This window comes from Rhinoraja longicauda, chromosome 7 (assembly GCF_053455715.1).
Source record: "Rhinoraja longicauda isolate Sanriku21f chromosome 7, sRhiLon1.1, whole genome shotgun sequence".
NCBI lineage: Eukaryota > Metazoa > Chordata > Chondrichthyes > Rajiformes > Arhynchobatidae > Rhinoraja > Rhinoraja longicauda.
The window spans coordinates 19,757,718-19,782,192 of record NC_135959.1 but is presented as its reverse complement, the minus strand read 5'-3'; the positions used below and the strand labels follow the sequence as shown (position 1 = coordinate 19,782,192).

Sequence of the window (24,475 nt, the reverse complement as noted above, 5' to 3'; positions counted from 1 at the left end):
TGCACATTGGTTTAAAAACTTGATAGTGGTAGGAAAGTAGCAGTTCCTGAACTTGATGGTATGGAACTTAAGGCTTCCATACCTCCTGCCCAATGGTAGCAGAGAGAAGACAGCATGACCTGGATGGTGATGATCCTGAATGATAGATGCTGCCTTCTTAAGGCAGCACCTCATGTAAATGCTTTAAATGGTGGGGAGGGCGATGCCCCTGATGAGTCCACCACTCCCTACAGCTTCTTGTGTTCCTGTCAGGACACTTTCCACAGTCCATTTGTGGAAATTTGTTAGAGCGTCCGGTGACATGCCAAATCTCATTAAGTGTCTAAGATAGTAAAGGCACATTCTTTGTGATCACATCTATCTGCGAGACCCAGGACAAATCATCCAAGATCTGTCCAGGAATTTGAACCTGCTAACTCTCTCCACCACCCATCCACCCATCAATAAAAACTGGCACGTAATCTTTGGACTTCCGCTTGTTGAAGTCAGCAATTAGTTCCTTAGTTTTGTGAACATTGAGTGAGAGGTTGTTGTTGCAACACCACTCAACCAGGTGTTCTATCTCTCCCCAGTATGCTGACTCATCACCACTCGTGATTCTGCCAACAACAGTGGTCTCATTTGCAAATTTGTAGATGGCACTGAAGCAGTCCCTAGATGCATAGTTATGTGTTTAAAGAGAGTAGAGCCAGGAGCAGACGCCTTTATTGGGTATTGGTACAATAAATGCCCTTTTGAAGCACATGGGAAATCTCAGGCAGAAGCGAGAGGTTGACGTTGTCCTTGAAAACTCCAGCCAGTTGTTCTGTACTGGTCTGTAGCTCTTGGTCAGGTATATTATCTGGGTCTGGCATATATGTTCCCATTATCTAGATGGTCCACAGCAGAATTGTGAGGCAATGAAATATTATTTGCTATTGACCTGTTGTGGTAAGAGACAAATTGAAGTGAACCGTGTCATTTCTGAAGCGGGAGTTGATTTGTCCACAGCCAATCTCTCAAAGAGCATTATGGAAGAAGTAAGTGGTTTATTAATATTATTATTATCATCACATGCACAGTGAACTACTTTTTTTATATGATATCCAATCAAATCATACTATACGTGAGTACCATTAACCTATACACAGGTACAGCAGATAGTGCATGATAAAAACACAACATTGCAGAATATGGTGTTACTGCATTATAGTGTTAAAGTTAAAGAGAAAGTGCAGAGTTTTAAAAAGTGCAAGAACCATAATGAGGCAGGTTGGAAGATGCTAGTCAACATTAAGGCAGGCCACTGTGCGCTTCTTGGATACCGGTACAATAGATATACTTTTGAATCATAGACCACAGAAGCAAGAGGTTGAATACGTTCTTGTATATTTCTGCCAGTGAATGTAAGTGCTACCGGAAACAGGTCTTTTGCACTCGGCCAGATATGCCCTGTGGGCCAAATGCTTTGCGTGGATTCACCCACTTGAAGGATGCTCTGATGTCAGCCTCAGAGACTGAGATCACAAGGTTATCGGGCCTTGTGGGGGCTCTTGTATGTGTGTAATTTTTCTTCCTTTCCAAGCATGCATGAAAGGCAATGTACTCATCTGTAGAGATACAAAGTTGCCACTTATGCTACCCATTTCCTTTTATTGGTCATGTGGGGTTCTGAAAGACATTACATAAATTTAGGTTATATTAATATAAGAAAATAACTGCAGATGCTGGTACAAATCGAAGGTATTTATTCACAAAATGCTGGAGTAACTCAGCAGGTCAGGCAGCATCTCGGGAGAGAAGGAATGGGTGACGTTTCGGGTCGAAACCCTTCTTCAGACTGATGTCAGGGGGGCGGGACAAAGGAAGGATATAGGTGGAGACAGGAAGATAGAGGGAGATCTGGGAAGGAGGAGGGGAAGAGAGGGACAGAGAAACTATCTAAAGTTGGAGAAGTCGATGTTCATACCACTGGGCTGCAAGCTGCCCAATTATTAATTATATTAATAGTTATTAAATGTTAATTGGCCATGCCCTGTAAAATCCTATGTTGCCGTTTCTCTGTAATCATGGAATATAATAGCATATGAGCACTAATGTGTTCTAAATTTTCAAAGTGCCAACATCAGCAGGGAGAGTTTGATGTTCTAACTGCACAACTCTGAAAATAAAATAACTTTTGGACAGAAACTAATGAATAAACATTGGATCTTTATGTCAATTGACAGTAGCAAGTAAAATTAGTTTGGATTTAAATGATTGGCCGATTTGTTGTCACGTTTTTGGATAGTAAAATGTTTAATTAACATTATTCTGCCTTGTGATCTTCCTCTCTGCAGCTTGCATTCACATTGGATGAAAAATTCAACTTTGCTTCAGTTTTATGCCTTGGCTATTTCTTTTGTATGTCATTCTGTGAAGGTAAATGTAAATTACCAACTGAAATAGCACAATAGTGTCCAATTTAGAAATGTAGATTATGAAAAATCTAATCATCCCCAAGAATAAATATGTTTTCCCCATGTAATCAGTAAAGATAGATTCTTGCAGGAGCTGAATAAATCCCACCAGAGAAACAAAGACCAAGCTGTGATCCAAGTGATCCTGAAGATGATGAAACAGTTGTTTCAAGTAGACATTGAAAAGAGATTTCCAGCTGTAGGATTGAAACCAGGTGCCATAAATAAAGTTTATTTAAACCCACTAGGAAATCCAAAAGAATCCTCCATACACACCCACACACACACAATGGTGATTATACAAAACTTGTGCAGAGAATAATTACACATCGGGAACAACAATTACAGTTTTACCAATAGAGCAGCAGAGTATCTCAGTGTAAAGCATCCTTCATATCTGCGACTTTGAATCATTTAATGCTCCGCAGTTAGTTTAGACTGATCACCATCACACAATGGACAACTCTTAATGTTCCATGTGCTCAACAAATATTTCCAAATGCTGGACTAGAGCCAAGGACATACTGCTTTGGTTACCACAAGAGATGTTTACCTGAAGACATCTTGATTTGTCTGAAGAAGGGTCTCGACCTGAAAGGTCACCTGTTCCTTTCCTCCAGAGATGCTGCCTGACCAGTTACTCCAGCTTTTTGTATCTATCTTTGATCTGGGGATATCTTGATGTGAGGACATCACCATCCAGCTTTCCAGCTTCCACAAGGTTCAAGCTTCAGTGCAAGGTTCAAAACAAGCTTGCATGACTTGAAGTGGCATTTGAGGGCTATTGCTGAGTCCTTGGTGGATCTATTTGACACTCTTGGTTGCAATAGCATTATGGAGAGTGAATGAGGCATTGGCATTTGATCATATAGAGAAAGTCAGATTGAGGTCACCACATTACAGGTGTGCTACCAGCAAATTTATTGCTGCTACTTCTGGAATATCCCATGCATTGTATCAGAGCATATCATGAACACCACTACATCCAACAGCAAAGATGCTCCACCACTTGTGCTTGTTGGTTTCTGGACCACGTTGACCCCAACTTGTTCAGATGGGCATGAGCCAAAAGAGTAAATGCTGACAGAATTGGAAGAGAACTACTTGGACCATGTTTCAGTTCTGTAGTTTCCATGCAATTCTGGATATTTTCACGCAAACGTATTCTCTAGAAATTGTCTTTCATTCTCTGTCAATTTGTTCTGAGTAGATTCTTCACGCCGAGAAATACTCGCGCTGGGGGAGATTCCCCACTTACTTCACGAGAACAACAGTACAGCTTTAACAAGACAGGCATTCTTAAAGAAATAGCAACGGGGTGGGTAGAGAAGGGCAAGCTGTGTAGTTGCAACTTCTTGTTTTAACTTAAGCATTTCCACGGCTCGTTCCACCTCTCCCTTCAACTCTCCTCTCAACTCCAAACACTATTTTAGAGGGGAACACAATGAGCTGGAGTAACTCAGCAGAACAGACAGCATCTCTGGAGAACATGGATAGGTGCCATTTCGGGTCGGGACCTGGTGTGTAAACTAGCATCTACAGTTCCCCGTTTCTACTATTTCAGAGCAAACGTGTTTGTTAGCCACACGCGATGTCTTGGTCTGCCTTTAGTAAAATGGAGTAAAATATGATTTCCTTGCCCATTTATTTGAAGTAAAACGATTTCCAAGGATTAGATCCTTGCACCGTCTCCAAGCCGTCAAAAACAGCGATTGGTGTTTTCCGGTTCTGAGAACTGAGCAACTCGACTTTTGCACGAATACACGGAGTTGCAAGGCGGTTCCACCATTCACACACCGCTTTGTCACTTTATCAGAAGATCTCAATATTGCACACAGTGAAATTGCGTGATGCAAACACATATCCGGACTATTTCAGAAGAGACTGAAGCTTAAAAGGAGGGGAAATATGCCTCATCAAGGGTCTTTTATTACACTCGGCGCACCTTAACGAGGTGTGAACTAGTGCATAAACACAGCTGTTTCCGCAGGAGTTAAATTGAGTCCTTTAATTGACATTAATACAAATAGATAATGGTTATCATGTCTTTACCAGTAGTTCTAACTGGCAATTTAAATGTGAATATTTCAAGTGACGGGGACTGTACGTCTCATCATGGCAAATAGAGCTTGATTTGTGGTAGTTTCTATTATTGTGACATTTGTTCATGAAAGCTGCGTTAATGAGAATTGGTGCCGGCTAACCGGAGGCCTTAATCCTTCGATTTCACTGGGTTTGATGATCGTCTGGTTTAACACTGCTGGTGCTATTTGAGTGATACGGGGATGAAGTCAATCTCCCACCTTTTCCCAGCAATGGAAAGGGTTAAGTCGTGACGACGTTTGATGTTAAAGACAGACAGAAAGTGCTGGAGTAACTCAGCAGGTCAGGCAGCATCTCCGGAGAAAAAGGATAGGTGACGTCTCGGTTCGAGACCCTTCTTCAGACTGAGTCAGGGCAGAAGGAAACTACAGATATGAAAAAGTACAAAGAACAAATGAATGAAAGGTTTGAAATGAACAAATCAAAGCAAGGAAAGATGGAGCCCACAATGGTGCACCTCCGCTCAATCCGCCTAAACCTACCTGATCTCTCGGTTGCTAAACACTTTAAATCCCCCTCCCATTCCTCCACTGACCTTTCTGTGGTGGGCCGCCTCCATTGTCAGAGTGAGGCCCAGCGCAAATTGGATGAACAGCACCTCGTATTTCGCTTGGGCGACTTGCACCTCAACGGTCAGAACATTGACTTCTCCAACTTCAAGTAACCCTTGCTTTCCCTCCCTCTCCATCCATCCCCCATTCCCAGTTCTCAGACCAGTATGTCCGACTACATTTTATCTCTGTTTGCTTTGTTGTTACCTTCATGTATAATATTTAAAAGGATATCAGGATATTTCCCATCGAAGGAAGGAAACCTGATGTTGCTCTCCGAAGCCCTCAAAATAGTTGGTAAAGTCAGGGAGCCTACTGAAAGTTTCAGAATTGATATCAATATATTTTAAGAATTGGGCGATGAGTGCGAAACACCTGCAGATCTAAGGAATGGCAACGCGGGTTCAATGGGCCGAATGGCCTCATGTGCCCGTGGCTTAGCGCTGAAGAAAACGGATATTTGGACTGAAAGATTCCAACGCAGCCAAAGCATTATTTGGTTCTCAAACGTCGGAAATTTACAATTTCGACGGATATCTTTTTTTTTTTTAACTGAAAAAAAGAACGCGTGCAATGTATTTTTAGGCGTTGTTTGTTAATATGTAAATCTATACCTACTCTTATGCGCTGTGGAACTTTGGTCAAATACTACAGAAAATTTTGCATTTCTATGGCACTGTTCATCACATCAAGTGTTTTACAGGCAAGGAAGTTGCCGCTAGCAACAGGTCAACCGAACAAGGCTCCACAAAGACCTCTGTGATGATTACCAGATAATCTGTTTTTAGTAATTTTAAGAGCAACAGCATTTTGTTTTGGCGTTGCATGTAAAGAAACAGTGAAGTCCTCCCGCAGTGTTCGGTACATACACCAACATCTGCAGATTATTTCTATAGTTTCAGTGGCACTGTTAAAGAACAAGCCTCTCAGTGAAACTAGGATATGTGAATCTTACTCACTCTGCCGCGGCTATCACTAAATGTAACAAAAAATACAAGGCATGGGAAGATTACAGTTACATATATGAGATTGCCATGGACTTCCCATCAGCAGTCAGACCTGGAGCTGACTCCATGTTCCTTTAGGATGAAAATATTTACCACATATAGGATTCAAGTACACATGCATTGGTAACACTCCCAAGCGTTCTACTTGTACCACCTGGACCATTTGCGTTAGAACATTAGTTTGATACTAGTTCGCAGCTGGTTGGGAGAAAAGTCTGACCATTGACCTGAATAATTGATTTGTTTCATTTGGAGTGGCAGCATTGTTTGTTGCATTTGTCGCATTATTCAGCTCCTCTTCCTGGTTTGCATAATAATCATACCCACTTCATAAAGGTATATTTATTAGTGGGTAGAGAAGAGGTGGAGGCAGTGAAGTACTTGGCGTTTGGAAGACGCTACCATACCGGTCTTGCCTTTATATTTGCTCTGGATCAGTGGGGGATGGGGGGGGGGGAAGAGAGGGATATACAAATATTACCCTACCCTGAGGCCCGGATAGAGTGGATGTGAAGGGGATGTTTCCACTGGCGGAAGAGTCTAGCAACAGAGAGCATTGCCTCAGAATATAAGGACGTACATTTAAAAAGCAGAAGAGGAGGAATTTCTTTAGTCAGAGGGTGGTGAATCTGTGGAATTAAATGCAGCAGACGACCAAGTCATCGCGTATTTTTAAGGCGGGATTGACAGATACTTGATTAATAGAGGTATCAAAGATTACGAGGAGAAGCCAGGAGAATGAGCTTGAGAGAGAAAGATAGATCAGCTATGATTGAATGAGAGAGTAGAATCGATGGGCCGAACGGCCTACTTCTCTTTCATATGACCGACGAACTTATGAATATTTTGGCGGCTTTCCGAAGGATCGCAATTGCCAAACCCGAGTCTCAATCTTCTTAAACAACGGATAGCATCATATCTCATCAAACGTACCATCAGCTAATCGTGACTGATAATTATTTCCAATAGAGATCAATGGTTGGACCCTTCAAGAGACGTTTAAAGAATATTAATCCAAGGAGATTGAACATTTTGGTACTTTTACCCATCCAAAGTTTCAATTGAACTGAAAGGTTCGTTTGGCTATTTCACGTTGTTTTGTGAATGGTGTCGTTTACAATACCCATAGTGGATATGGAGATAAAGGGAATCAATGCTTCCCTTGTGTTTTACAACATCCAAGGCGTTCACAATACTTTTTACCAGACTTCTGAACTATTAAATTAATTGCATTTATATTCCCCTGGCGCCATGGTGTGTTTTAGCTCCCCAGGTTTCTGGCTTAGACTAGCAGCATTTTTCTTTCTAGAATGCACAGAGGTGTATAATATTATGCGGGGGCATAGATAGGATAGATTGTCAGAATATTTTTCCCAAGGCAGAGGAATCTAGAACAAAGGTTTCAGGTGAGACGGGTAAAATACAGAAAATCCGAGGGTGAATTTCTCACACAAGATGGCGGTGGTTAAAAAAGGGACTCAAAATGCTGGAGTAAATCAGCATCAGCAGTCAAAACATCTTTGAAGAACATGGATAGGTGACGTTTCGGGTTGGGACCCTTCTTCAGGAGAAATGGTGGTCATCTGGCATGAGCTGCCAGAGGAGGTTGTCGAGGCAGAAACAATTTCACTGCTTCAGTGCACGTTTGAACAGGTACCTCGACAGCAATTATTTAGGGGGGTTCGTGTGCCGAAATGAAAATAGCTTTCATATGCATCATGGTCTCGACCCGAAACGTCACCCATTCCTTCTCTCCCGAGATGCTGCCTGACCTGCTGAGTTACTCCAGCATTTTGTGAATAAATACCGTCGATTTGTACCAGCATCTGCAGTTATTTTCTTATATGGTCAAGAATGCGTCCATTTCTGTACTGTACGATTCTATAATTCTACTGTGATAGTGCACCTCCGCTCTTCAGAGTCAAGGACAATGAGACCAGTTGTAATTTGATCCTCTCTCCCACTTGTTACATCTGACATTGGAATTTGCATTGATCCTTATCCAAGAGGGCTCCGTGTCACCTTACACAATTCATTCAACTGGAGAAACTTTTCCCCTCTCTACTCACATTCCATTCTATTACATCTCCACATATACTTCTCCCTCTCTTTTTGCTTCTGTTCAATATCCCACACCCCCTGTCTAATTCGCCGCACCAATGCTCCATCCTTGAGGATGTGGGCCTTTTGTTGGGCAGAGCATGTAGGCACTTACTAGCCTCCTTTGGAGCCACTATTCATGGACACGTCTTACAATCTGTCTTCACCCCCAGATGGAGTGCCACTTTAAACGGATGATTGAGAGTAAAATGTCTAAATCCTCAATAACGCACCGCCACCACCACCACGCATTAATCCATCACTGGGACCACGGAGCTCACTCACCGGGGGGGGGGGGGGGGGGGGGGGATATAATGAATCTTAGTGAACCCATGGTTAATTCTCTCTGGATGAAATGTTAACCCACCTGTCCGGGCAGGAGGGTGGTGAGACCGGTGCGCACCTTTGGGGTGTTACTTTGATAAGAGGTCAAATGGAATAAAACCAGCCTTGGGTCCGAACCCATCGGTCTGCGCTATATTTTGATTGCGTTACCTCGCGTACTGCGAGGACAGTCTCGTAGTTTTTCACTTTTATAGCTTTCCCATCTCACCTGCACAATCTCTCGCTTACGCCTCGAGGCCCATTTCCTCTAGTGTTATCTCTCTCCACACACACACACACACACACACACATCCATTCTAACATTGACTGTCCTACAATAACAAAATCTCACTTTCTCCTTCTGCCCCGGTCACCCTCCCGGGGACACGCGTTGCCTTTCCCTCTGAGCTGCTGCCCGTCCGCAGTACACAACCTATAACTCAGCAGTATATTGGATATCTGTGCAAATGCGTCGCAACAAAGAACCTCTAAATGAAGACAAATATTGTCAGACTCAATTGTTTGTTTTCTCCTGACTCGGTGCTAGATTAAGATGTGAGATTACACTTATTGTTTCGCTCGAATAATACCAGGAGTGAATAGAAAGCAAAAATTCCTCGCCGTACACACCGCATCCCGCTGGGCAACCTTTCGAGGTCTTTTGCAAAAAAACAAGCTCTTGAGTGCTAATTACAAATAAATTATGATGTGCCCACTAAGTAATTGATTTAATGAAGTTCCTATGAAACTATTAAAAACGGGTAGAGGTCAGGAAAGAGGCGCCCCGGAGCGCACATTGTCGGATGTTTAACTCTCCGAAAAGACATCGGGGCTAATGGGTGAAGTCACAGTTGTCCGAATCTGACTTCTGGGAGAAAAATGAATCGCTCTTAGAACTTACCCCAACTCAACCGGGCCCTAATTCAAAAGGACACCGGTACTCTTTTCGCTTGTAGTTAAAACTTCTCTAAGAAAGGCACATAAAGCAGGAGACACTGCACTTTCAGCAACTCCGCCATCTGTGACAAAGCCCTTGCCTGATTTGGTTCTGAGTATATTAGCAGGCTCTGAATATGCTCACAAAACAAAAACCTGGAGGTATGCGTACTTACAGATTCCTCTAACTGTGCAACTTCTGAGAGAGAATTCTCGTCCATTTAAATTACATTTTGGTCCTAGGAACGACTTAACTGTTTCCCAAAACATCTCGATGTCTGGCTTACTTTCTGATTCCCTCTCTCCACCTATTCAAGAAATTTAAGCAGTGCGCCAGGTAGGGTGCTTGGAGGATTTTGGCACACAGCCTAGACTGTGAATGTGTGTCCATTAGCAAGAAGTGTTTCTCGATGAAAAGCTCTACACTTGAACCAGCAAGAAGAATAGAGTCCAAGAATACAGCATCATCAACGACAGCAGTCCCCTGTAAGATTCCACTGTCAAACAAACGCCAGGATTTAGACTAATCCCAAACTAGACTGGAAGTTTAGCTAATGTTTCCTTTAGTTAGTGATAATTAATGTACACCGTTTTTGAAGTGACAAAGGCGCCTATTTCGAAAGGAATTTTAGAAAACAATTGCGAAATAAAGGATGTAATCAGAGGTGGTGAAGAGTGGAGATAGGCAAAATCGCGTTATTTTGCCTTATAATAACGAATATCAGGGAAACCCGATGTATCTCTCTCTCTTCCTATGAGTTATTTTACGAGCCTCTTCTTTTGTACATTAATAGATTCGGGCCCAGATTTAATCCACCACCCCGCGTAGAACAGAGATAAACTGAATCTGCAGCCGAGATGGGTGCTGTCTGTCACGCTTAATACTTTGGGGGCAATCTCCTTCTCTGTTGCAACCCCATTTACACAATCTGATTGAATGCTCATGAAGATTGTCAAGACATCTGAAGAGAATTCTGTGCAAACTGCCTATGTGTTCAGGCAGAATTGAGGAAGCTCTCTACATGTCGACAGTTTGGTCCGCCATCTTTCTGAGACATTGCATAATTATTCCGTCTCCATCACCTTTAAATATAAGCCGGAGAGACTGCTCACTGCTGATGCCTGTGTTAGTTGGGGAGAAAAGCAGAGTGATTTAACATCCTTATTAAACCCAGCCCAGTTCCAGCACCACGTGGATCTTCTGTCTTTAATAAACAGTCCTTATACTCCAGAACCGAACAGTGCCAATTTTCCAACCCGCCTGCCTGCCTTCCCTTCCCTGTCTCACATGTGATATATTAAATGACCTGCTAAAAGATTATTAAATATTTCCAAAAAATATATTTTTCCCAACCCGTTCCAACAAAATATTTATTTTAATCCAATCACCATCCTTTCAATAGACAATAGGTGCAGGAGAAGGCCATTCGGCCCTTCGAGCCAGCACCACCATTCAATGTGATCATGGCTGATCATTCTCAACCAGTACCCTTCTGCCTTCTCCCCATATCCCCTGACTCCGCTATCCTTAAGAGCTCTATCTAGCTCTCTCTTGAATGCATTCAGAGAACTGGCCTCCACTGCCTTCTGAGGCAGAGAATTCCACTGACACGGCCAGTGGAAAATATTTGCAAGTGGTGTGTGAATTCGCCCAAACGGTGCCGTCTGCAAACTCCATCCTCTCAAATTGAAATATTTGTGTTAATTTCCTGACCTGAGAGTGAGATTCGCTTTCCATCACTCAGGCCTTGGAAAGGCGGTCTCATTCGCTGACGAGGAATTGTTTCCTTTACAAGACTTTTAAAGACAGGGTCAAGTTTTATCTATAAATCATCCAAATTAGCTTCAGTTGCTGAAACTACCTTCCCTTTTAACATAGAAGCGAATAAGAAGCTATTTTGTGATCCGTTTTTTTACCTGGAGCCTGTCCACGGGCGATTTACTTTCTTTAGTCATTGCTATTGTGTTGGACTTTGGCTCAATAAGCAGGACGATTCCAGTCATTAACAAACCTCGGCTCTTCCGGGTAAAACCTGGGGGTTTTTTTGCATAATGTTCCTGTATATCAATTTTAGACAGGTTGTCGTTTACAGTGACATTAAATGGAATATGTGTTTCAGCCAATAACGTTTCAAATAACGTGAAACGGTTAGTGTAGTTCAGAGATGTTAGAGTGTTATTTGAGTTGATATCCCGGATACCCATCAATCGCACTGATTGTGAAACCTGGAAGTGAATTGATTACCAAACAAAAACCAGTTACATATTTCATAAGAACTTTAAACAGTGCCTTACCCATACATTGAATGAATGAACAAAATTATTCTTGGGTAGGAGTTGGTGTGTGTGTGTGTGTGTGTGTGTGTGTGTGTGTGTGTGTGTGTGTGTGTGTGTGTGTGTGCGGGTGTGTGTGTGTCTGTATGTGTCTGTGTGTATGTGTGTGTGCGCGTGTGTGTGTGTGTGTCTGTATGTGTCTGTGTGTATGTGTGTACGTGTGTGTTGCGGGATGAATTGTTGAATGAGGGGAAGGAATGTCAATGTATATGTGTGTTTGTGTTTGTGTGTGTATGTGTGTTTGTGTTTGTGTGTGTGATGGACTGAAAGTTTTGTGATTTTATGCGGCTATGAGTGTTTGGGTCTGCGGCTGTTGGAGCCTATGAGGAAGTGAAAGTTGTGTGTTTTTTTGTGTGGGAGTATTGGTGTGTGTGTGTGTGTGTGTGTGTGTGTGTGTGTGTGTGTGTGTGTGTGTGTGTGTTTGTATTTGTGAATAAGAATCACACTGCATAATCCATCCAATAAACGAAGGCTGGCCCGAAGTTCCACTTAGATGCAAGATAACACATTTGTTTCAATGCGGCTGTATCGACTTTCCAACGTTAAATCAATATTTTAGAGGAGATTCCGGGGTTTGCAGAATCACCTGCAGGGCCAGACTGGTTGTCTTTCTATCTGGAGTGAGGGAAGTGCACTTTTACTGAACTAAATATGTGTGCAAAAAGCTGGTTAGACTAACGATGTCGTTTGACAAGGGTGGTGAGTAAATAGACAAAGCTGGAATCGAGCTGAATCGTAAGCAGCCTTAATTAACACCAGCTTAAATAGTCGGACAGGGCAGTGCAGAAAAAAGTCAAAGAAAGACTTTCAGGCTGAGTGCCCCTTGACAAGCTCTTTTTTTCCCAGTGCCATTCAATATTTAATGCACTCTGCTTGTAACGCTACCACTGGTGCGCCGTTCTCAGAGAGCACATTATTTTTCAGGATGTTCAGATTAAAAGGCAGCGCTTTTTACGAGAGTGTTTAAGAAGTGCTAAATATTATAATCTGGCTGGAGACACAAAACGTAATCTGACAGAAGATGGCCAAGACTAAAAGAAATGTTGTGTTAAATGGGCCCATTTACTGATTTTTTTTAAAACGGACTTTCATTTATGGGCAGGTTAAGAATAGATAATTGTATTTTGCCTTGACCAAAAAATTGGAAGGTTTTTAGCAATACACTATGGTGGCAATTTGGGCTGATTGTGATATATTGATAAAATTTTATCGCATTCGATTATTCTCCAGCAAAGGAAGTCTGGGACGTATTACACATATTTCAGAATAAATAATTATTTCCACGAAAATATATTCAGATTTTACAACTTTGCAAGTGTAAGAACTGCATTTGGTTTTGCTGCACAGTTCCGAAACCGATGGTGTATTTTATGCATCTGTTATGAATAAATTTGTATAAAACAGGATGTGGTTCATACAAAGAGAGGCCAGGCAGCTATAGTGTTCTTGATTCTTAAGTCTTATGACGAGGCGGAGTGTGAGTGAGGGAACATTGCGGTCTGTGTATGAAGTGGCGATTTAAGAACAAGCATGAAGTGCATCAGGAATCGAAATTGTAACTCACCCTCTGCAAAACACACACACACAAACGCAGACTCGTACACATACACACAAAGTCCTTACGCTCTGTTCAAAAGCTACCCCCTCCTTCTCCACGCTCTCCCCCTCCACACCTCCCCTCAAATTCGGCAGAGTGGCGTCAGAAAGTCTGAGTTGCAAAGTTCCTGATTTCCACAGTCTGTATGTTAAGGCAGTTCATGTAAGTAATTTCTGTGGGCTTTCTAGTAAAGGAGAACAAATCGTTGACAAAAGGGAGCGCTTTTCAATTCAGCTGTGTCGTTAGGACGACGGCAAAGTATTCCTCAGATAATAAGTTCCACTTCAAAGGGTTTCTCATTCAACGGTGACTGCTTCGCTCTTTTATTAAGTCCCCGGGTTTTTCACTGGGAGGAATCATCTGTTTGGTTATTTTTCATGGTGTTTATTTTTCACCATTCACTGAGTACTTGTATTAGATAAACAAAGGGCGATAGCATATTGCACACAATAGTTGGTAAATGCAAAAAAAAGGGGGGGGAAGAAAGAGCCGAATAAACACTTCAAGACCCATCTCCAGGAGAAAAAAATAAAAGTCGCTGATATTTGGAAGGGTGAAGGGGGTGGGGGGGGGGGGGGGGTGGAGGGTAGGGGGAAAGTGAGGTAGGGGGGAGAGTCTCCCGGAGGGGAAAAGACAAAATATGAAAGATTCTGATGCAGTGAAAATTGACTGAACTAACATAGCATGAAACTAAAGGTCAGTGCAACTGTATCTTAATAGACTGTCGCGAATCGAGGTAGACTGCTTTGGATGCAGCCTGCTTTCGAATTGCTCATTGCCATAGCAATCTTAACGCGCCATGTTGATGTACCGTAAAAGCAGTAGTTTGAATTTCAAAGCCCCTGCCTTTGAACTTCTCCCTGCCTGATTAGACACTTGCACTTTTTTTTCTTTTTTTCTCTCTTTTTGTTATTGCTGTTGACTTGAGTTGCGCTTCCTCCACCTCCTTATACATGTTTGGCTTCCCTAAACTGGTCAATGACAGGCTATTCCTTATAGGGAAAGCAAGCCGGTGGCTTGTGTCTTAAAAGCGAGCCTTTTTCTTTAGCTACTTTCTGAATCCGATTCTTTCCACGTGCAAACTGCAAAGGGGCAACATGACCCCTCCCATACCAAGCACACTTTATAAACTGAAAAGACGGCAATCCCAATTGTTTACACTGCACATATGGTGTTTCCAAAACTGCTTGCAAATCAATCTCCCAGTAGACTGTTAAAACATCTTGTCCGATCGCAGTCATCATAAGTCTGGGGAAAGTACGAGCCGAACCATTCACTGTGATGCCTGGTGATATTTGTATTGAAAGTCTTATAATGTTGACCAGAGGAGCATGACTGAACATGTTTGCTTCAGTCTACTTGCTGGTTAAAGATGTTTCTGTGGATGGGACTTTTTGACTTGTGTTTCTGCTTGCCTGAACATGTGGGGGGGGGGGGGGGGGGGGGGGAGTTGGAACGCGTTTCGTCCACTTTGTTGGGTTTTATACAAATGGGAAGTTGCTTTGATGCGATAGATATTCCTATTACAGTGGGGTTTTTTCTCAAGTTGCTCACCGTTACTTACCCGAGGTGTTGGCTGGGAAGGATGGATACTATATTTGTTCAAATCATGTGCCGCTTAGACCCTAATAAGTGGCTTTATTGAAAATATATTCAAATGTGAAGCTCGGGCTTGCCAATTGCCATAGAAATCGTAACTCACCATGAAGAGTGTCCAAGCGCCAAGTCTTCCGCTCCAGAGTAAATTGCTTTGAAGTGGCGTAGGACAGACTCTGGTCACATTTTATCCGCATAGGAAAGATAGTGAACACTTGGAGGAGATTGTGTGTTTAAATGCGAAGAGTATGCCGGGGGGAGCTTGTTTTTTTTTAACATTCTTTACAACGATCTGCTTATTGTTAGTTATCTTTTATATTTCCCATGAATCATTCATGTGTCGATGCCTTTGTACAACCCTTCTTTTCACAAGAAACTTCATTAGAGTCCTATAAGTTTCCCCATTGATTGGCGCCTTCATTTACATGAGTCTTCTTCTGCTTCATATGCATTTAATTGTAGATCTCTCATTCCCATCTGCTCTCTGACACTTTGACCAAAATGGAATCTGGTTCCTGTTCATTATATCACCATAATGTACTTAAAATAGGGTCACCCCCACCCCAGGTCGCAGGCTGCATCTCCCGCGATCCTAGAACCTTTTTATCATTCGCTTTTAGGTGGTAGGATATCCACCTTCACAAGGTGACCCTGAAACGCGATCAGCGATACATGGGATATACCATCCATAACGTACATAAAGTCCACGGTAATCATTTAAATATCCACCATGATCCTACAGACAAATTCGGTTCCTTTGAGACAGATGATGAATTTTGAAAAACTTCATTATATCTACAACTGTGCCAATCAGAAATTGAATTGCGGGGGGAAAAAAATGTATTTTGCAGCATTGTTTTTGATGCTGTATTTTGGTTTTGTGCGCTGCTGGGGGCGAGCATGCAATAAAATGTAAATCATCAAGTATAACATTTGTGGGGCGAGGTTACAACGGAACTGTGGAGATATTAAAACAGTTCGGTATTTTCGTGTACTGCGACTGGATTTGTAAAACAGGAATCTTCGTTAAATCTTGATTTCGCCTCAACCAATATATCTCCAGTTTCCCTGAAATTTTGGACTCCAGAACATTTTGATTTCGGAGAAGAAATGTGACTTTTTTTGCTTGCCTTTTTTACGTCGTTTTCAAATAACGATTACAGATAATATTGTGAACTGTTTTACATCCGGCTGCCAATTGTATCCAGGTAGCTTCTTCAACCTGCCTCTTACATGTCTCCCATTCTGCCATTGAACAGGTAAGTATTTTCACAGAGGCAGAGGTCCTTGTGTAACAATAAACATACAAACATAAAAGTCACTCCCCGGGGCCTGAAATCATCTGGCTTTACATCATTGGCTGAGATTACTCGATTCTTCACTATCGAAGATCGAGTTAAGTGTCGCTACATCCGCAGACACCGCAAAAAAAATCACGTTTTGACATTTTGTTAGGATTTAGACATTTAATATAGAATACGATTATTAAAACAGAGGAAAAACAATATCTCTTTATTCACAATTGGAAAATACACTGTCACACGGTTTAACCTCTTTCACTGAAACACAAAGTACACGTGGACCATTCATTTCAATAAAGGAACTGATATGTCTTCGTTGCATTTTTTTCCAATCAGGAGTTCTGGGTGGCGTTTGTCAATGCAAGGGAAATATAAAATGACTGCAACATGCATCATGATCATAACATGGACCAATACTGTAGTTACAACGATTAACCACCACTGAGTAGAAATAAACAATCACATATTTTACTTTTCACATTTTACATTTCATTCAAGTAAGCAGAAATTAAATGGTCTGACGAAACCACAGATTCATAAACACCACAATACCGCACCAAACGTAATAATATAATTCTTTGGTGTGTCTGTACTATCGCAGAAAGATATTACACATCAGCAAATAAATTATAGTTTACAAATAAAAGAGCATTTCTGGACAAAATCTTAAGATAGCTAACGATTACATCAACGACTTGCAGCCCACAACAATTATGTACAAATCCTATAGGGACAGGCCTGTCATTTTTGCATCTTCTGGCCTCTAAGGACATATTAGTGCTCTTTAGTTTGTTTGTCTGAAGGCCTGAATAATTATGAGTAAAATATGAGATTTTTGACTTTACCATGATGGATAGAAGATCACACAAAAGAATCGTAGAGGTCTTGGATTTAAGGGTTGATATATTGTCGATTCTGATTTCAGGGTCAAATAGAGTCCTTGTGAGTTTCACTCTTACTGACAGAAGACTCTTTTCACATATAGCAGGAAAGTCCGAATTCAGCTTTGTATGACATAGATGTGTAAATAGAATGTCGCTTGTGTTTCGTTACCGAACGCGGTGGCACTGTGTCATTTCACTGAGCACAAGGCTATTGCCGTTTTGATTCCCTCCAGGGATTGTAGTCATGAAGATTTCACAGAATTGTAGAATTTCCCTTCTTTCGGACAATGGTCTCTGATTTGGGAGTTAAGCAAACATCGGCTATGTATGTATCACTTCCAAGAAGCGAGGTGTTTCTGGTGGGTCGAAGATTCTATTGCCAGTCCGAAATGGGGCTGATGATATGTTTTATCTATTTAAGTCACGTCTGATTTCAGAAAATCAATATCTCTCGTCTGAAAAGTAAATGAGATAGCGATTCTCTTTTACCTCGAAGTACACACAATAATTCTGACTGACACGGAGGCCAAAAAGTTGCCTAAGATCCGATCCTTAGCCCTTAAATTCCTTTCCTACGAGGTTTGAGTCTAGCTGGTGTAAGATGGTCATCATTGGACATCCTAGCTGCCTTTAGTTGATGGGCTCCATTGCCACTAACCCTGCGTTAACTCTTGCCCACTTGCACATTTCTCCAACGCACCTATGTCAGAGCATAGTTCTGGGATCAGAGTTCGTGTAAACTTCCTCATCGTCCGTGTCGGACGAGGTGCCATTGTTAGAAGGTGTGTGTAGACTGTTGGCAGCCCCGCTTCCCTGGCAGACGTACCATTCGTTGAGGTTAGTTACTTGCGAGGACACGCTGGCAGTGCGGCCCCTGACAGTTTCTGAGGCTGGGGACACCATCCCCAGGGATGTGTTTGAAAGTTCGTAGCCTGAGCTAGCGGGAGGGGGAGGAGATTTGCAGTGAACTTTCATGTGTTTGCGAAGAGAACTCGGGTGAGTGTACGACTTGTCGCAGCCTCTTACTTTACAGTTGTACGGTTTATCACTGGTGTGGACGTGAGAATGCTTCTTCCTGTCACTGCTGTTGGCAAATTTCCGGTCACAGCCATCAAACTCGCATTTAAAAGGCTTCTCTCCTGAAAATAACAAGAGAAAAAAATACAATGAGAGAACCAGAATGGAGCAGTATGCACGGAGAAACAAGGAGAAATAAAAGGTTTTCAATCATGTTTCTGCTGTTAAAAAATGCAAACTTTATTGTCACCGTTTTAGCCTCGGTTACAGAGGTAAATTCCTGCATCACAAGAGCGACTACACTTCAAAAAGCGCCTCACTGACTAGAGTTTCGGACTCTTGACTTGCCGAAAGGCGCTGTAGAAACGTAAGGCTTTTTCTTCACCTGTCCCTTCAGGTCCTACCATTCTCTGCCCCTTGCTAAACCCCTCAGGAGCTACTTTTCGTTCTCATGTACATTTATGTCTTTACACACACATATAACATCAAAGTTTTACAGCAGTAAGCAAGCAGCAGGCGATGTTTAAAGATCTCCCTCGTACTGAATCTTATTTGCGAAGACATGTGAAAACTCGACTTTTACTTTTGAAAAAGCATGTAGGTTACTCGCCAATTCTGGCGAACCTCAACAGACCGTTAAATAATTTTATTTCCCTTAAAATATCTCGATTATGTTTGCAACCCGAGATGTACATTAATCCAACTGTCTCCAGGTTCCGCACGTCTGCAGCGGAACATTGAGGAGAATCTGGCACGTTCTCTGCAAGTCCCTGATGTGATGGTCAAACACTGTTGGCTAGAAGTTTTAATCCACCTATTTTAAACTTTCGACCTTTAAAAAATTTTTTGGTACAATCAATGTAATTGTAAAGACAGTGATAATGTCCTCCGACGTTTACAATCACATGGAGTTTACATTTTTTAAAGCATTCAGGCACCTTGATCATCAACTCTGGGCCTTGCCCTCACACGCTTCCTTCCATTTTCTGCAATTGAGTATCCGGATTTCTGTTATTTCGGCAAACTTAATCAGATCTACAATATTCAAGGGTTAGTCGTGTTGCATTGACATTTCCCAGCCACCCCAACAGAAGCAAATAATGGGACAATATCTCAAATCCACCCAGCCACCCTTTTCCTTTCCGCCTTCATTTCAGCGATCAAGCTTTAAATAGAAATCGAACTTGCATCTGATGCATTATTGTTTATTTCGAGATGCATTCTGATAAGAGATTTGATGAGCTATCTGGACTGAAATTGAATTGAATGAAAATAAGACGGAATATGTGGCCATCTTCGTGGACAACACACATTTCGTCATTAAAAATGTATCTTCCTGTTCTTCATAATATGATTGAATCTGACATGAACTCACTACCTTATAACCTGGCATTCAATTAAAAAACTGTCCTTGATTTCGGTGCGTCTAATGATTTTGTTTTCGCGGTGTTTGGGATAAGATTGAAACCACGCAAAGGCCAGAGGCGTTCTTCAGTACTTTGACAGGTTGGTTCTATTTGTACACATAAATATTTATATTTAGCTTTGTGAACCACAGCAGCTCGATGTAGTATTCGAATCCCACAGGCTGGACGTAACCTGGCACTTCGATTGGCCCGCCGCTTAGTCAGGAGTTTCTGGCCGTAAGCAGCATGTTAGGCGAGAATTACTGACGTTCTTTGAATGTCATGTGAAAGCCCGAATCCAGAAAGAACTTGACTGGTAAAAGTGACTTCGCCCTCAAACATAACCTCATTCGTGTCTTGGCGAGTAAACAACACCCATTTGAACTTGACAGCACTATCCTGACAATATGGGGCATGCGAGAATGCAGATGCTAGAATCTACAGCAAAAAAAAAGAGAGGTGCTGGAGGAACTCGACGAGTCAGGCAGTATCTGTGGAGGGAAATGGACAGTCCACCTTTCGGGTCGGGATCGTTCCTCCAACAGTTCTTCTGACAATATGAAGCTGTTCAATCTGCTGTTCATACTTTCCCCGTGATACAAAGGCCAATTCGGCTAAAGTTAGGTTGACTAGATCACCTATTTCACATAAATACGAATCAATATAACACAGGGATAAAGCAACACTTCCTGCTGAAAATACTTAGCTTCATAACCTTTGGACAACGCTAGCGAATTCTAATATAATTCCCCACTACGACAGAAACTTCCAGCAATTCCCCGGTGTAACACTTCTGAACCCCCACCCCGTAAACTTTTCAATCTTCTGAATTTCTGAAAGATTAGGAGGGCAACACATATTCAGCCAAACCGGCAGAAGCACTTTTAAAAATCACACTATTATGGCAATTAACTTTTCGAACGCACATCATCATTACAGTGCGTGTTTATGTCCAGGGTTACACATGCGTTCGTATTTATTGCCTTTTCCAAAAGCAGTTTCTCAAACGCAATGGCGAAATCAGTTTCGGCGATCCGGGTCGTTATGAACTTGATAGCGTGACTGCTCGTTAACAGAGTTCTAGCTACACTGGTCGTAGGTGCTGGGGTTGGCAGCAAGCTGAACCTCACCAGCTTCCAGCATCGCCAAAGTAAAGAAAGTTGTCCTGCAACTCTACGTGGTGCGAATGGCCAATTAATTGTCTTTTATTTCCCCCCCCCTGTAATGACCAGTTTACAGATCATTCTGAAAGAAGTTAGCATTCCCGCCCCCAATTCCTTGCTTTATTTCAGGTCCCGTCGACACTCTTTAAAACGTGAATAAATGACCTTGTTTTGCGAAAAAAACATTTCGTTCAACACGGCCAAACTACCCATTAGCCAAACACGGCCTTAAAAGGCCGGGGTGTTTGCCTGTCCACTTCGCTGCAGTCCCCTTGTTTTTGTAAACTCTGCTTTCGAAAACCAAAATGGGTTGGGGACAATACCATGCATCAATTTGACTAAACCTGACGTCTGGGGGAAAAAAAAGATTTTTGTACTGAGAGGAGTTGGAGGATCCGGGTCCATTTGGATTCTTACCAACATGGCTGGAATGCAAGTCCCCAGCTCTCCACTCCACACGTCCCCCGCCGTCCCCACCTCCAACACAAACCCAACCATGTTTTACTTTAAACCTATGTAACATATTATTTAGATAAAATCTGCAATCAAAGCAGTCATGGGCCATTTGCTTTAACGTTTAAACAAAACATTAAGAAGGCTTTAAAAGGATAGGTGTAACACTATCTGTTTATGCCCTGTGACAGCCACACTATAAATCAATGGAAATAATTAAGTAAAGCATACGTCAATAAACATTCTCCAAGGGATAATATCTGTCTGCAACAATAAATTCTGACCAGGTTGGTTTATTTCGCCAGCAACTTAAAGCGTTATGGTAGAGATCCCTAGTAAACTTTGTTCAGGTTAGATAGAGAGTACCCTCGGGGATAAAGGTGCAGAGATTATTGGTGCGGTTTACTTACTGACGATGGCTCGCAAAATTCATCATCGTCATAATTACTGAGCCGAATAATGGCATGTAGTCTGCGAGCAGGAGCGTAATAGTTTCTTTTTTAACGACTTTTAAATAGCACTTCGACAACAAATGTACAGCCCTTCCTGTCCGACTCTGAAGCTACCGAATCACCCCTAAAACGGAGTTTAATTCTTGTCATCCTAATTTAACAGCAGCCTCTTTCCATTCGCCCCGATCATTTGTTTTTAATTATTAGGATGGATTTAAACGTCTGCCTTTCATTTGGCGATTTGACTTTCGAAAAGCAGACTAGAGGGCAGGTCGAGTTACCGCGTTAGTTCGCCTCAAATTAAAGTTGTGACATTTTAGCTCCAAATTGCCGGACAGGAAACAAAAGGATGCCGCAGTTGTAAACCCCCTCGAAAGTGCTGCCTGCATGTTTACACGCTCAAGCCCTCGGCACCTTTCAATTGAAGTCGGAAGACGCTTCAATTTCACATCCGAGACTTTGTGAAATGTTTATATCATTAAACAGCTCGCAAGTGAGGGAGAAAGAAGGCAAACTGGTTAGATTCACAGCCAGAAAGAAAATACCATACATCTTTCACACACACACACACACACACACACACACACACACACACACACACACACACACATATATAAGTAACAATATATTTCTGGAGAAAGCGAGGTGTACTTGTTGAAGGGTCTAAGAACAAAGTCAAGAATGTTTGACACCAACCTGTATGCGTTCTTTTATGAATCTTCAAGTTTTCTGAGCGAGCGAATACTTTCCCACAGCCGGGGAACGGGCAGGGAAAAGGTTTCTCGCCTGTGTGAACTCTGATATGATTTACCAATTTGTATTTCGCCTTGAACGGTTTGCCTTCTCTGGGGCATTCCTCCCAGTAACAAATGTGGACGCTCTGCTCGGGCCCGCCGACGTGTTCCACCGTGACATGATTTACCAATTCGTGCATCGTGCTGAAAGTTTTAGAGCAAGATTTCTTTGAAGTGTCGTCTTGGTCAATCCATTTGCAGATCAGCTCTTGTTTGATGGGTTGCCTCATGTACCTAAAGAATGCCCCGGCTCCGTGATGAGCCGCTGCCAGGTTAACGTTTAAGTTCATGGAGTTATAACTGTGCAGGGAAGAGGCCGGGTAGTGCTCCGGCCTATAGATTTCCCCCGACAACCCCAGGCGCATCTGCCCATTTAAATTTGGATGGGTTCCTGCTGCAGACTGCTCGTGGAGACCCGAGAATACTTCCGAGTGCCCGTAGCTACCCGCTGAGGAGAGAAACATGCCGTGGTGGTGATGGTGATGGTGAGAGGAAGGCGATGAGTGTTGTTCGCCCAGTCCATGCATGGCAGATGCTGAAAGGTCTCTCCTGAGAATGTAGTCCCTGCCGCTCGCGTAGGCTGAATGGGAATGACCCGCTGGGTAACTGGCCGAGTTCTGTGCAGAGCCGAAAATCGCCGCGGACTGGACTTCGGGGTGAGCAGCCATGTGCTGAGATGGACTGAGTTTGAGTGCACCGGCTTGAACCATGTGCTCGGGCCCGAAAGGAGCGAGAGGCGCGCTGGGGTCGCTGCTGATCTCCCCAGGGTGTGTGTGTGTCTGGCTGCCCAGTCCCGGGAAGCTTGACATGTTCTGGTGAGACTGCTGTTGATTCCCTGCCAAGTCCGATAATCTCAGGCCCGGATACCGCTTGCTCAGCGCGGCTTCCATAACTACACAAGTCAGTCCATCCACGCTTGTTGGTGGGACAGTTTTTTTTCTGGCTCTTTTTCGCTCTTCCCCCTCCCCTTCCCCCACCCACCCCGCCCCACGAAAAACAAAGCCCGAAAATATATTATTGTGCCTAGTTAAAGTACTTTTTTAAAAATACATATAAAGCACTCTTAACTCTGCCTTTCTCACACTGGTCTCAGGCGATTGGCAGATCATAGAACAGTTAGGTGACACAGTGGGGACATATAGTTCAGAGATGGCAATGCCGCGATTGGAAGCTTTGGGGGTGATTGGCAGATGCGCCGTTCAGGCAATTCGCCCGTTTTCAGGCGAGCCGCGCAGCGGGACCCGCCCCTCCCCCTCCCCCCCCCCCCCCCCCCTTCACAACACCCCCCCACCCCCGACTGCAATTCCCCGCCCGCACTTCACACAGTGTTGCTCTGCTCACATTTGGACTCCAAAACTTAAGTAAACTTCGTCCCACCACCCCTCCCCTTTCGTACAAACCCCTCCCCCCTTTCATACAAACCCCACCCCGTTCAGCCAAACTCATGTGGCACGGAAACTCCATAACTGGCCATTAAAGATTGCAATTAGCTCGCCCCCTCCCCTCTCCGGAGGGTTTGTGTAAAATACTGGTTGTGGTCATGTACCTTTTAAATTCGCTTCTTAGCTATGAGCATTGGTGACACATCACATGTACCAACAGTGGTTTCCTTAGAGCATTTTTGAGTAATTGATTCCCAAACTGGTGAAACAATGCTAATGTCAATATTTCACTGTATTAATTTTACATTCAAACTTAGGATAATCATAATTACTCTACATTAATGTAAATATAGCTTTAACTCGTTGCTACTGCATATTTTTGTGCTTTTGACTATAAATTACTAATGACCAATTTAGAGATACCCTAATAGCATTCTTTACACACCAGCAGTATTAGACGGCGACACATTTACGGTTATACAAGGAAAATCTAGATTTGGGAACAGTTGCAGAATGAACCGTTAACGTGCAAAATTCAGTGCAACTTTTGACAAATTTGGCATTGCCTTTTATAATTCACATTTTAAATCGATCTTCAACCGATATTAATACTGATGAGCAGAAAATTTCATTGGGT

At 42.7% G+C, this 24,475-nt stretch overlaps 1 protein-coding gene across 1 annotated transcript; it reads right to left on the bottom strand.

Moving 5' to 3' along the window:
- Window positions 1-16,450: 16,450 nt before the first annotated feature.
- zic5 (Zic family zinc finger 5) lies at window positions 16,451-23,402 on the bottom strand. Its single transcript, XM_078402220.1, has 2 exons — window positions 22,359-23,402; window positions 16,451-18,310 (listed from the first exon to the last, which is right to left on the bottom strand). The coding sequence occupies exons 1-2, from the start codon at window positions 23,344-23,346 to the stop codon at window positions 17,877-17,879; spliced, it is 1,422 nt and encodes a 473-aa protein (XP_078258346.1). The 5' UTR covers window positions 23,347-23,402; the 3' UTR covers window positions 16,451-17,876.
- Window positions 23,403-24,475: the final 1,073 nt, after the last annotated feature.

Bases quoted from the DNA above. Each gene is read 5' to 3' on its own strand.
- zic5 (XM_078402220.1), bottom strand. From the start codon at position 23,346: ATGGAAGCCGCGCTGAGCAAGCGGTATCCGGGCCTGAGATTATCGGAC. The intron at 18,311-22,358 runs GTTGGTGTCAAA...TGTTATTTTCAG, and splicing joins TCATAAAAGAACGCATACAG to GAGAGAAGCCTTTTAAATGC.